General features: G+C 34.7%; 2 protein-coding genes across 3 annotated transcripts in view; both read right to left on the reverse strand.

Annotated features, from left to right (window-relative positions):
• LOC142351224 (mediator of RNA polymerase II transcription subunit 22-like) overlaps positions 1-13,612 on the reverse strand; it is a 595,906-nt gene that overhangs the window by 414,594 nt on the left and 167,700 nt on the right. The gene's annotated exons all lie outside the window — the stretch shown is intronic.
• Positions 1-13,612, reverse strand: part of LOC142351221 (metal transporter CNNM4-like) — a 520,873-nt gene that overhangs the window by 23,175 nt on the left and 484,086 nt on the right. Inside the window, exons 6-7 of one of the 2 annotated variants that reach the window (XM_075403352.1) lie at positions 11,451-11,702; positions 6,990-7,217 (exon numbers count right to left, since the gene is read on the reverse strand). In XM_075403352.1, coding sequence (XP_075259467.1) covers positions 6,990-7,217; positions 11,451-11,702 — 480 coding nt within the window. The remainder of the gene's footprint in view (positions 1-6,989; positions 7,218-11,450; positions 11,703-13,612) is intronic. The other variant, XM_075403353.1, reaches the window with a different exon arrangement.

Here is a 13,612-nt window from a genome sequence, read left to right on the forward strand (position 1 = left end):
TTCAAGTCATCTCACTCGCATAATGTATTTCTCATCTACATCATGAATATAAGCGACAAGTCATCTCAACCCGCATAATGTATTTAATTAGGAAGACTCTTCCAGATCTTTTGATCAGTTTCATAAATATTTCCTCGAAGTTACCGACATTTTTGCCCCGATAAGACTAACAAAAACAAAAACTCCAAAATGGTTATCTAATCGTCTAAAGAACCTAAGAAACAAACGAAATCTTGCATATAGAAGGTGGAAACAGGATAAGTCGAACTCAAAAACCCTTGATTCATTCAAAAATCTCAGGCAAAAACTCGAAAAAGGTATCAAAGGAGCGAAACGTAATTTCTACTACGAAAATTTTAATTCTTGCCTAGGTAACTCAAGACAGACTTATAAATTACTCAATAACAAACAAGGAAAAAAGTAGTAAATCAAACATTCCCATTCTTGATTGATGTCGCCAAAAATACGATGAACAATCGCATTATGAAAATGCACAAGCCTTCAATGAGTACTTTTCTACAATAGATGCTAAGTTAAGTAAATATCTGATTACAACAAATCATCTAACCTTCCCTAGAGTTGAACAAACGATGTGGCTTTTTGAAACGAATGAAAATGATTTAAAAAGAAACAACTGATAATATACAACAATTTTTCTTCTGGTGACAATCAAGTGTGTAATAATTTGATTAAAATTTCTGCAAGTGTAAATCTACCTTATTTGTGTCGCCTTATCAATCATTCCTTTCAACTTGGTGCTTTCCCCCAATCACTATCGCAAGCAAATGTTAATTCAATCTACAAAGAAAGGATCAAAACGGAAGAAAGTAACTACCGCCCCATATCCCTTCTAAATCTGTTCAGTAAGATCTATGAGCGAATAATGTACAATAGGATCTATTTTTAATTTGAGAAAATCAATCCGATTTCAAACAAACATTTCGGATTTCGAAGTAAACATAGTACAATTGACGCTCTTGTAGAATTGACAGAAAAAATAAAAATGCACACCCATTATTATAGCTTCAATTTTTTCTTGGATCTCAAAAAAGCCTTCCATACAATTAAACACCCTTTCTTACTGGAAAAGCTTGAGAGATATGGCTAAGACGAAACACTCTTAATTGGATCAAATCAAATTTAAGAGACAGATTTCAATGAATAATTGTAAATGGAATATCCTCAGGCTGGAACGATATTGATTGTGGAGTTCCACAGGGATCAATTTTAGGACCTCTACTTTTCATTATCTATATAAATGATCTTCCTTCATGCTGCGAAAGTGTTAATGTTTTATTGTTTGCTGATGATACAAATATTAGTGCTACGACTTCACAGCTTTGCACGGATGGCTAAATGCAAAAAAACTGGTCCTAAATCACAAAAAAATTAAGTTAAATTTCAGCGAGAAAAAAGCAAGATCAAATTGTTTTCAAATAAGCCAAGAAATAATAATAACAAACTTGTGTGTAAATACCAAGGGATATTAATTGTTAACAAGTTGTCGCTCAAGTACCATACTGAATTTGTGAGGGCTAAACTAGGAAAGCAATGTGGAATAATATTGAAGCTGTGACACTTTGCGCCCAGGAAACAAACTGCTTTTTTACTACATATCAAACATTGAACCAATTATTCAATAAGGTATCCTTGTATATGGTTGTTGCAAAGATGCCTCTTTGCTTCCGATTCTCATGATGCAGAAGAAAATGATCTATTTATTCAAAATGGGATCCCCACTATATTAGAACACTAAAATCAGTTAATTTACACAGCGAAAAGTACTGCAATGAAGAATCAAAAGTGGTAACTAGACGCCAGAGAAAACGGTTTTTAAGTCTTAGCTCTGGCAAAAAGAAAACACAAGGTTCTCTGTAAGGTATAATTCTGCAATTCTGTTTAACAAACTGAAATACTTGGAAATTATTACACCTTTTGAAGAAAATGGTTCTAATAAAATTATATCTGACTTTTTTCACAAATTGAAAAGCTCGTATTTAGTCAGTAATAATGAGTTAGTGAAATTTCTTTTTGCTTTCTGAGTTTGAATACCGTTGTGTGTATATGGGCATTTTGAAACAGAAGGTCTCAGGACCTCGTAATTTGTCCTCGCATTAGCGAAATAAATTCTTTCTTTCTTTCTTTAAAATATGCACATTTAAAGTGTGCCTCCATAAGAAAAAAGATAGGACAAGCCCTGAAACAAAGTTTGAGAAAATGAAAACCTAGAGACACACAAAACAGAAAACATGTGAAATTATATTAAAAATGAGACTCTAATAGAGCAAAAGAAAATAAACAGCTAGCAAAAAAGCAAATTTGGGGGTTTTAAATATGATTAGCTAATCACAAATATTTTCAAATACGAAATCTATGAAATAAGAGAAACTTTCTTTGATCACTGCAAATTAAAACATACCCAACAGATTGCCGGAAAACTACCGCGACTGCTTATCATGACCCCGATTGCGATTCGTAAAGCCAACAAAGAAATAAAATTACCAAAGTACGTGTAAGTTTGATTACTTTTGGATTTGCTATTTACAATTACTCGTGCTTCCTAATGATATGATAAAGGATCTACTGTGAAAACCAACTAACACTCCACCTGGTAACGAAGGCTAATTAAAATTAAAATGAAGCTTAAGTAACCTGCATCCACAACTCTCAATTCAAGTCATTTCACAGAGCAACTGCTCTTTAAATGTAGATTAAGCGAACAAAGAAACAAATTTTGTCTGATGAAGTTAAAAAAGAGCTTAGTAATAGCCAGTTGGCATGGGAATGTGACGCGGCTATTAAAAAACAACTAAAAGTTTGAATGAAAATTAAAAACACCTCATTTGTCAAAAAATGGTTATTTGAAACCGAAAACTTCAGAATAAACCTGAAAGAAGCAGACATTTTATATACATCTCTTGTGCCATTAAAGCAAAAAAAGACAAATTGACAAAACTTGTCAACAAATAAAAACTAAATTGCCACCAAGATCCAAGTTTTCAACTAATTAGCCTAAAGTTTGCTCAAAACCTACTAAAATGTTGACAAAAATCAATTCCGTTTCTTTTCGAAAACATAGCCGCCAGATTGCCGGAAAATAGCCGCTGTTGACGCGCTTGATGAACATCAGGATTGAAACAGAAACAGAAAAAAAAGTAGAGATAAATTGACCGAATTTTTTTTTCAATGTCAAAAAGTTCTAATTTGGCGTGCAAATTCAGTTGGATTCTCAAACTGAACTTAATTCAGCCTCTAAACTGAAATGTTATAAGTTTAATAACAATTTCAGCTAGCAAACACTCTAATGAACTTTGAAAACCTAATGTACTATGACCCACTGACCGGGGTTATGTCCCGTTTCTATGGATTTTGCTCCTTTGACATTGACCGCATTCACCACATTACGTAATTCAATATGCGAGTGAGTTGAGTCACGAGTCAAACGTGAAAATCGTGCCTTATGTGAAAAGAAAAAATGCGATCAAAAGGTAAAGCGAATTACCTCGATTCTTTTTACTCTTTTGACAATGATCGCTATCACTACATTGCATAATTCATTGAGTCAAAAAATTTGAAAATCATTCAGTTGAAACATTCAGTGAGGTGTCCAACTTGAAAGTCTGGAGTCAAACGTGAAAGTCGTTACTTCAGTAAATTATACTTCTTTCACTCTTCATGGAGTTGTGGTAGCTATCTCTACTATCAATGTATTTCGGTATTATCAACAACAATAACCGACTCATGAAAGTCGGATGAATTGTTTTAAGGGCATGGGGTGGGTACAAATGGCTCTCAAATATCTGATGAGGAGTTTCAATCTCCAAGAAGCACTTCACACCATGAACATAAGTCTCCACATCAGTTTGGGCGAATCGCATACTTAATGCTCTGCAACTTTGTTTTCGGGCTCTAACAGTTTATTACGTTCTTCAAGACAAAAGCCACGCAAATTTGATGACCAGAGGAAAATCGGTAAAACGAAATCCTACATACATTCGACCACTAAAATTAGTATAGGAACCGCAAAAAATGAGACTTCATGAGTTAATATTCTTTCAAAACAGCTTAAAAATGGAAGATTCTCAAAACGAGAACCTTTTTTATAGAGAATCAAAGTTAAAACATAGCCAGCAAATTGCAGCAAAAAAGCCGCCGTTAATTTGCTTGACGCAAATCGGCATTGAAAGAGGACAAAAGATGAAATTGATTGCTTTTTCCCTAAGTTTTAAAAAAGTGCTTGTACGGTGTGGTGTGCATTCTAGAACTGTACTTAATTCAGCTTCTTAACTGACAGCTATAAAGATTTATAATAAAATCAGCTAGCAATTGCTCTAAAGAACATTAGATAATCCAATGCAATATGACTTCATGACTGGGATTTACCGGTTTTTCCCGTTTGGTTTCGCACTTTTGACATTGACCGTATTCACTATTCTGTGAAATTCAATGAGTGAAAGAATTTAAAATACCCTCAGTTAGAACAGTGAGTAAAGTATGTCACGAGTCAAAGGTGAAAATCGTGAAAAAGTACAGCGAAAAACCTCGTTTCTGTTTGCTCTTTTGACAATGATCGCAATCAATACATTGCGATACTCATTGAGTCAAAGAAACATTGAGTGAGGATTCAAATTTGAAAGTCTGGAGTCAAATGTGGAAGTCGTAAATTCAATGAAATAGATTTCCTTCACTCTCCAAAGAGTTATTACAGCTAGCTCCGCAATCAATGTAGTTCGATAATAGCAACCAAAAATTAACCGACTCATGAAGGTCAGATGAATTGTTTTCAAGCGCTTGGGGTGCGAACGAAATGCTCTCAAATGACTGGCGAGGAGTTTAAATCTCCAAGAAGCACTTCACACTATGAATATAGGTCTCATCAGTTTCGGCGAATCGCATACTTAGTGCTCAGCAACTTAATGTCCTCGGGCTCTATCAATTTAGTACGTTCTTCAAGACAAAAGCCACGCAAATTTGATGTCCAGAGGAAAAACTTCGTTTGGGATCAATTAATGAATACAACTGCAGATTGCCAAAATATAGCCGCCATTGATTCCCATAACACCAATTGAAGGATCAGAAAAAGAGCGAAAAAAATTAATTGTTGTACAAAAACAATAAAGTGTGAACTATTTTGATTAAATTTAGTAGTTATCCATACACCTGCTTCATAATGAGATGATACAGGGGCTAGTGTCAATGTCTTAGAGATATCCACTAAGACTTAAAGGAACGAAGTTCAAGTAGGGCGCATCTAAAACTGGGCTTCAGGGGTTTATCCCGTCTCTATTTTGATTTCGTTTTTCGATACTAAATCTGTTCTTCTAGATAGCTTTTCTGATCAACTGCTGTTTAAAAGCACTTTGAGCAAAATCAGCGAGCAACAAAACTATCCTAGAGAAGTCAAGAAGATTTCCAGCAAAATGTCGAACGATCTGTGAACTACGGTAAAGCGAGACAAATAATTATTCGACGAAGAAAAAAACATAGCAGGACAAGTCCTGACACAATCACAAAAAAATTTTGTAAACTAAACAAAAAATGGTCCAGACAGGAGTATGAATGGATTGGGAAAACTATTTAGAAAACAATCAGATCAAAATCAAAATAGTAAAAAATCAATGTCAAATTTCCGCGTGTGAACGATAAACTGGTGAGAAAGCGAATTTTTCGTCAGACACTCTTCTCACTCGAATTTAAAATTTCGCGACTCAAAACCACTCGCTTTTTCGCCCCGCTTCCTGTTTCGACGTGGCCAAAATCATTTTTTCCAAAAATCATTTGGCTTCGAAAATCATTAAATTGTGTGAACAGATCTTAAAGACAGCCCGCGCAAAATAAACATAAACCGGCTGATGTCGGAATTTCTCTCAAACAGCAGCCAGGGCAACTTAATTCGGATGAAGGTGTAGCCTGAATAAAAATGTATAAGTGCAAAAAATTCCGCCTATGGAGGGATCCGAAACTACTACTTCTGCCGTAATATACTGAAGCATTAACCAATCGTCTCGCAGGTCCTTGTTATAGCTCACCTTATAGATCATTTTGCTTTAGCAAAAGATCCAATTTAATGTTAATTGAATTCCAAACTGAATAAGAGCAATAAAGGTCACGCAAAAATCAAGAAGTCAAGCGTGAAAAAGTCTCTCGGGAAGTGCAATCAAAAGAATGTTTTAGAACTTCAAGGTTTAACGAAAACTTTGCATTAAAAAGACCCCACGTTTCTAATTGTTTCATGCTTCGTTCAGGAGCAAGTTAACTGAGGATGTCTGCCTTATGTTTTTGGTCAGCAAAAATAGCTTTCAAATTCATCCTTTATTTTCAATTTTTTCCCTATTTACTGAAATTTGATTTCAATATTTTAAAAAATTATAAAATCTGATGTCTTCAATTGACCATAGGTCTTCAATCGTTAATGTTAGTGTTGCCAATCATTGTTAAAACTTGTAATGTACACTTATAAGACCTATAACAACCTTAGTAAAGATTACTTTCGCCCTCACTCACTAAACAGAGTTAAATTTAATAGATTTCACTTGACATATACGACAATTTATTAAACTTGAACAACTCCGAAAGATGCTAAGTCATAATTGTAACAATTAAGTGCAACATTTATTAATGCAAACGATGCTGATAAATGCATCCGATAATAATATTCAAATAGTACTTCGGATTATGCGAATTCATTCGTTTGCAGCAAATTTTAGCGTTACTAAAATTTGATTAGTTGTAACTCAAATTAGAGATCTAAGTTTGATATGAGCGGGATATTCGGCAAAAACCGCTATTCAAATTGCATACTTTAAAACCCCTCCGTGTTTAATTAAATCTGCCGAATTGTCATCAAATAATACCATTCACATCTTAAGCTTTATTTTCAAATCGAAAATTTCATAAATTGAAATTAGGACCAGAACACTAATGAAGCAGTTTGAATAGCGTTGCTTTTGCAATGCCTAATTACCATAGTACTTTATTATACAACTTGCCTCTGGAGCGTGTATTGCTACTATTTACTCTCGCGGGCGACCGCGAGGAAGGGGTAAGCAAGGGCAAAGCATCTGCCCAGGGTATGCTAGCCCTACCCCTTCGAGCGGGGGTTTTAGGGTTGTTAGAATGCTCTTGGTCAAACGTTGCCAACAGCGTCGCCTTCCGCAGATCACCCGCAGAAGCGCGTGACGGGAGGTTTACAGGCGATGGTGGAGGTTTGTTAGCTGCTGAAATTGACAATGAACACAACATAGCTAGCTTGCTTGCAACGCAGTGTTAGATAACTATATGATGCATTCGAGGAACTGTTCCATCACTTGCAGGAGATTAGTTCAAGCAACCGCTTCAATACAACGTTGTCCTCAAATTTATTTACATTTTTGCCTAAAAGCGCCTTAAATTGTCACGTGGGCTGCTTTACGTAAACTATTTTGTCAGAGCACATTTCTGCCTCGCTAGTTTTAGAAACGCTCATAAAGAAAGGCTCTCGATGAGTGCCAGTGAAAGGCTACCAGAAAAAAAGGTTCCGACAAAAAAAAGGACATAGCGTAAAAAAAGTTAAACGCCATTTAAATCTACACCCAGATAGTATCAATTAAAAGCAGCTCCAGTCAAGTTTTATTTAGCACTTACGTTCAGACCGATATTATAGCCGAGGAAAATCAGAACAATTTTTAATTACTCACAATCGCCCGAGCAATCTTTTCATTTCTAAAGAGTTTCAAAGAATTCAGCTATTTGTCTATTTCTCGATTTTTTGTGAACACTTGATTATTTTTCCGGATTAAGTTCTTTTTTGAATAGGATATTATCATATTTTACATTGATTATCACGAAAACACATTTATGTATTAAAAGATTTAAAATTTTGCCACTGTTTTCAGCTTGAAAAAGTGCATTTAGCCTACAACTTTCTGCGAAATTCGGTATCAAATACTTGAGATAACTTTGAGATGCTAGGTGTTCTCACGATTTCAGATATGAGTAAGTTTCAACCAGCAATTAGTCCTGGGACGTTTATACAATTACATATCAATTAGGTTTCCTTTCAATTCAGTCTAATTAACCCGGTGTTAACACGTATCGCGGAAAACAGTGACAAGTGAGAGTATATATAATCACCTATGAAAACTTACATTATCAATGTTACTTAAACTAATATTAAGAACTTAACAACATTAGAAGACTCCCTAGTTTTCAGAAAAAATTATCATTTACGGCCACTATCCTATAATCAAGGTTACGATCTGCAGGAAACGTTAATAAAAAAGAATTTTTTATTCAATTTTCTCTGTTTGTTTGAAACTTATTTAGCGTGGTATATACAACAGAATTTGAGATCAAGTTGAAAAAAAACTGCAAGATGTGAACACAACAGTAAAATTTCATTTGATCGTTTCACTCGCAAAGCCCCATGAGTATTAGATTTCATTAACTGAAATCTTTTAGAGAGCGAGGTCATTTATCAAAATTCAACTAAAAACTAATTCAACTGGTATTTGATGATTTTCAAAATAATAATTGGATTTTGTAGTCAGACAAAATCTCTTTTCTTAGTGAGAGCATACAGGGATCGGTATATACACCAATAAATAATAGACCTGTCAACTGACTAAATAGAACAAAGTTCAAACTCGAGGCCTCTAAAATTCTTCATCCCGTTTCTACTTTTAATTTCATTTTTTGTTCCTTTTAGATTGCTCTGCAGTTTAAAAGCACTTTCAGCAGAATGGGGGAAAGTGAAATTAGCCTAGAGAAGGTAAAAAGATTTCACACAAAAGGTCAAAAGAGGCAGAATGAGGAACACCAAAAAAAGTGTCTTGCGAAGTAAAAAAAAACATAGCAGGACAAGTCCTGACGTACAATTAAAAAAATTTCCATTGACTCAACAGAAAACTAGAACTAGAACGGACTACGAATGGATTGGTAAAACCATTTAGAAAAAATCCAATCCAAAAAATCGAAAAACAGCGAAAATCAAAGTCAAATTGCCGCATGTGGAGATAAAAACCACTAGCTAGAAAGCGAATATTTGTTCAAAAAACGCTTTCTCACTACTTCAAAACTAGACTAAAAAAATTTCACACTGCAAAATCACTCGCTTTTTCGCTCCCCTTCCTGTATCGGCGTGACCAAAATCACTACTCCAATTTGACTTCAAAAATCATAAAAATGTGCGAACAGATCTTAAAAAAAGACAGCGCCCCAATACAATTCAAACTCGTTGAATTGTAAAAAGGAGCTCTATAATAGTCGGCTGGGAAAAGAGGGCGGCTATTAATTACAAATTATTTGCTGTTAACCATAGCCCATCATTTCAAAATATGTGGAGCAAATTTAGCGCTAAAAACTCTGTACCCAGTAAACGTCAATTCTTGAAGAAAAACTAATTTTCATTAAAGTCTTTGATATAAAAAACAAATTCTAGACAGTAATGCATACAAAACATCTCATCTTAAAGCATTGGTATTCTCAATCTTTCATATTACGATTAATATTTCCAGCCTTTTAGCTGTGACGTCATTCATAGAGTAAGGAAAAAGTACTTTAAACATAGCCGTCAGATTGCCTGAATAACTGCGAACGAAATTTGCGTGGTCGTATAATAGATATAAACATATACAGATACAAGTTGAAAAAGTTATCGACGCCGCTCAAACATCTATTGAGCAAAAAATAATAAAGCTGTAAAATTCATCCGCAGAAGGCTTTTTATTAGGGACCTTTATTACACATATGAGTTTCTTTGACGTTGGACTATTCAAACTTTAAAGTGTGAAAGTCATTTTATTGAGTGAGGTAAGTCACCTATGATCAAAATCCGATCAGGCAAATTACCTAATTTTCTTTGCTAGAGTGAGTGATAAATGACGCCACGCGCGCGATTGCCGCTAGTGAGAGGAAGAAGTCATTCAGAAAATTTGACTTTTTCAGCTTTGCTGTGTGAACAAATGTAAAACCAAAAAAAGAGCGTCAGACGACGAAACAAAAAAAAACAAGATCACCACAATATAGCTCCGCTCAGCTCGCAGCTATAATGAGAACACTTCGGCGAACAGCGCATAGGGAACAAAATCATAACATCGTAAGAACTTCGTAAAAAACTCAAAAAAAGCTGAGCGTCAAAATAAATAATTGTTTTCTGTAGTTAAGAAAATTCACAAGTAAGCAGCACTCAATTTAAAATATATGCCAATTACTACAGAGATATATATTGATCCCTGGACCCGTTCAGAACTGTCTGAGAAGAAAAAACAATCCAATTTCTTAAAGCAATATTAAAAGGAGGCATAGAAAAACTCTCAATTAAATACTTCTTTTATGATTCATTGATTTCCTAAAATATAACTGCCTAAGAAGTTGCGGCATGCGAAAACCAGCTAATAATCCCAAATTGAGAGGCAAAAATTGTAAAATATGAACTTGCTAATATTAGTTATCGCCTAAATTCTACAGCTTCGGAAAACCATGTCAGCATTGAATTACCAATTTTGCCTACACCCCAGTTAAACCCTGCGAGGTTCTTCACACAGTGGGACAAAAACACAAAAGTCATTAAATGTATATTTAGCAACTAATATCAAGACTGCTTGCTATTACCAAAAGCCGGCCAGTTTAAACACACTGATTAAGTAACACACACAAGCATGCAATCAACCGCATATACACCTAGGCGACAACACCACTAATAAATGTACCATCAATCAACTTTAGCTGAGGAGGCAAATTTACTTAAACTTAACTATGGCCCATTCAAACAAGGCATACTTCCTTCTTAAGGCACAGAGTACAAAATTAGTGGTTTCAGTTTTGCAAACTCAAGGACTCATATAATCATTTAAGAGTTTGATCTGATAAAATCTTTTAACATTTCCTTGCGAACTGTGCCACTAAATCAAAGTTTATTGTAAATGACTGCTTTCTATCTTGTTCACCTCAAAGCGAAATAAACTCAACTCGAATATATTCAAACCATTCAAATTTTTTATGCACAAAGGTAAAGGCCTGTACTTCACACATTAATTTTGTCAGTAAAATTTTTAAAATAAATATTTTCCTAGTCTAAAATCATGGCAGTTTCTCTCAAATAGGTCTTGATAGGTAACTTTTACATGGAACAATAGAAGGCTCAGAAAAAAGGACTTCGAAGTTAATTGCTTTAGCAGCATGTACACAACCTTTCAGGTTAAAAACAACAGCCATAGAGGAATTGTAGTAAACAACTTAACCCTTTTTAGAATCAATGCAAAGCAAAATGTCAGACCAACGCCCCAATTTTCAAAGACAACAGCCCATCATTTATAATAGATGAAATGAAACTTGTTAACCCCATTGATTTAATCACAATGTCGAGCTAAATCTACGGTATGGGAATGATCAACTATGCTGAACAGAAACATTTCCTTGCTTTCTCCGTTTTTAGGCCAAAATACTTACAAAAGTTTGAAAGTTGAACTTACAATTGAGAAGACACGTGCCGAAATAGTGGAAAGGTCCAGCCTCAAACTTGAGGTTATCTTTGCCGACACTAATCATGGCCCTGCCTTCTAGAATCATTGTGAAGTATTCCGAGGGAACATTCTTCTTGTACAACACGTGTTCGCCGTCAGGGGCCGCTAAGTTGTCCGCTTTCACTTCAAATAGTACGTTGCATTCCATCAGCTTCTTAAGGACGCTTGAGTGCATGGTGGCTGGTCGGAAACCTTCTATTTCTGAAAAAAAACACGAGGTCTCGAAGAGGTATAGAATATTCCAGCTTAATTTTCAAGTTCATCAAAAAGCATTCTCTTCCGCGAGAATATATTTTGCGGAAATTTTTGTCTAACCTTTCTTTTCAATTCATAAACACTTGATGCATTCTTTTCAAAGATATGTTCACAAGTAAGTTCTCCTGCAGGAGGAGTGTTTATAATAAAATTTGGAATTTAACAGATAAATATCTAGTCGATAGAAGCCGACTGTTGAATAATACAAAAACTACTTGTAAGGAAAGTTCAAAACTTTTACATACGAAAACAGACACCGATTACTTAAAAAACAATTTGGTTCATCATTTTACTCCCTCAAACACTCAAGTTAACTTTCTAAGGCCATGTGAAATACATGATCGTAAATCGGAGGAACTGCAGAAATTTTAATCAGTAGAAAACTAAAGAGTAAGGTTTAAAAAGCCAACTCGCATGATTCTGCGCGTTGCACAGAAAGTTCCAACATTTGTATTCGACATCAGATATTGCATCTTATTACTGCAATTGGTAGAATGTCAGACACGATAGTATTCGTGGAGAAATTATTCCAGTATGTTCCAGGGATCAATATTTTTCAAGAACAATATCCTCTTTGGATCATGAGAAAAAAAAACAAATCCATTTTTATGTTGTCTGAAAAAAAGCTGAGGACAACTATGACAGCTCTCTGGCCTCTTTTGAAAAAGGCATTTTTAACTCTTTGGTAAAGCAATTAGAATTCTATTCACAACCAAAAATTACAAAAATGCACAATACAAAGAAACTTTTTATACGGTTTTTGACATTCAAAAGAGTTTAGCAAAGAGTTTTCAAAACAAGGCGTACTCGGGAGTAATTTCGTTAAATAACAAAAAATATTGCAAAGAAAGGATGCAACATGAGTGCAGCCATGATAATGGGGCATTGTTTTGCTTATATTTTTGCAGTTTTGAGGTGAAATAGTAAAAGCCAGACAGATGAGATCACAAAATTTTCCGAATTTCAAAAGAGTTTTAAGTGTCTGTTGAATTTGTTTTCAATTGGTACTATAAAAATCTGGGAGCAAACTTTGAAACTTCAACAAAAGCATCCAAAAAATTTGTTCGCAAAGGCACGCCGCGACAATAATTGCGAAAATTGCAGCTATTGCCGAGAAAAAAGACAAGAATTTGGGAGAATTTTAGCGAATATAATTGAGAAGAAGCGAAAGTGCTTGACCAGATTCTCATAGGAAACCCGTACGAAAAGCAATTTTTGCGGTAAATTTGTCCACATTTTCTTAGAAGTTGTTCCTCCTGTTTTTATGCCAGATAAAAAGTTCACAAGGCTTCTTGGTTCTATTGCATTAAACAGCAAAAAAGGAAAACTCCACAGAAACATCAAAGAGGGACAAAATTTGGCTAAAACTGCCTTGAACTTCCTCTAAAACTGCTTAAAAAATACTTTACCCCGTAGGACGAAAAATCAAATGGTCAGACTAAAATAATAATCAGACAAAAAGTTGGAAGTACAAAAAATGGCATAGACCAGGACTACTAAAATTGCTTCGAGAACGATTAATCAGACGGAAAATCGCATCAAAAGAGACCAGTAGGACCAAGATAATTACCAAAAAAGTGTTAGAGCGCAATTAATATAAACATGTTTGCCTCCACAAAATTTGCGTTTCACAGGCTTGATTTCCTTAGCGAAGTCAAATCATTTAGTAAGGTAACACCAAATAAAAGATTTCATTTCTTCAAATCTTTGCCTTGAAAAATATGTTCCAAAAACTTTCATTTCTCTATTTTCATTGTTGAATCTGTACTTCAAAAAAAATCAAAACGGAAGAAATTTATGAAAACAAATATATCATTATAAAGGTGTAAGAATAAATTACTGATTCTCATAATCTG

Source organism: Convolutriloba macropyga, chromosome 12, assembly GCF_964194025.1.
Source record: "Convolutriloba macropyga chromosome 12, txConMacr16.3, whole genome shotgun sequence".
Taxonomy (NCBI): Eukaryota; Metazoa; Xenacoelomorpha; order Acoela; family Convolutidae; genus Convolutriloba; species Convolutriloba macropyga.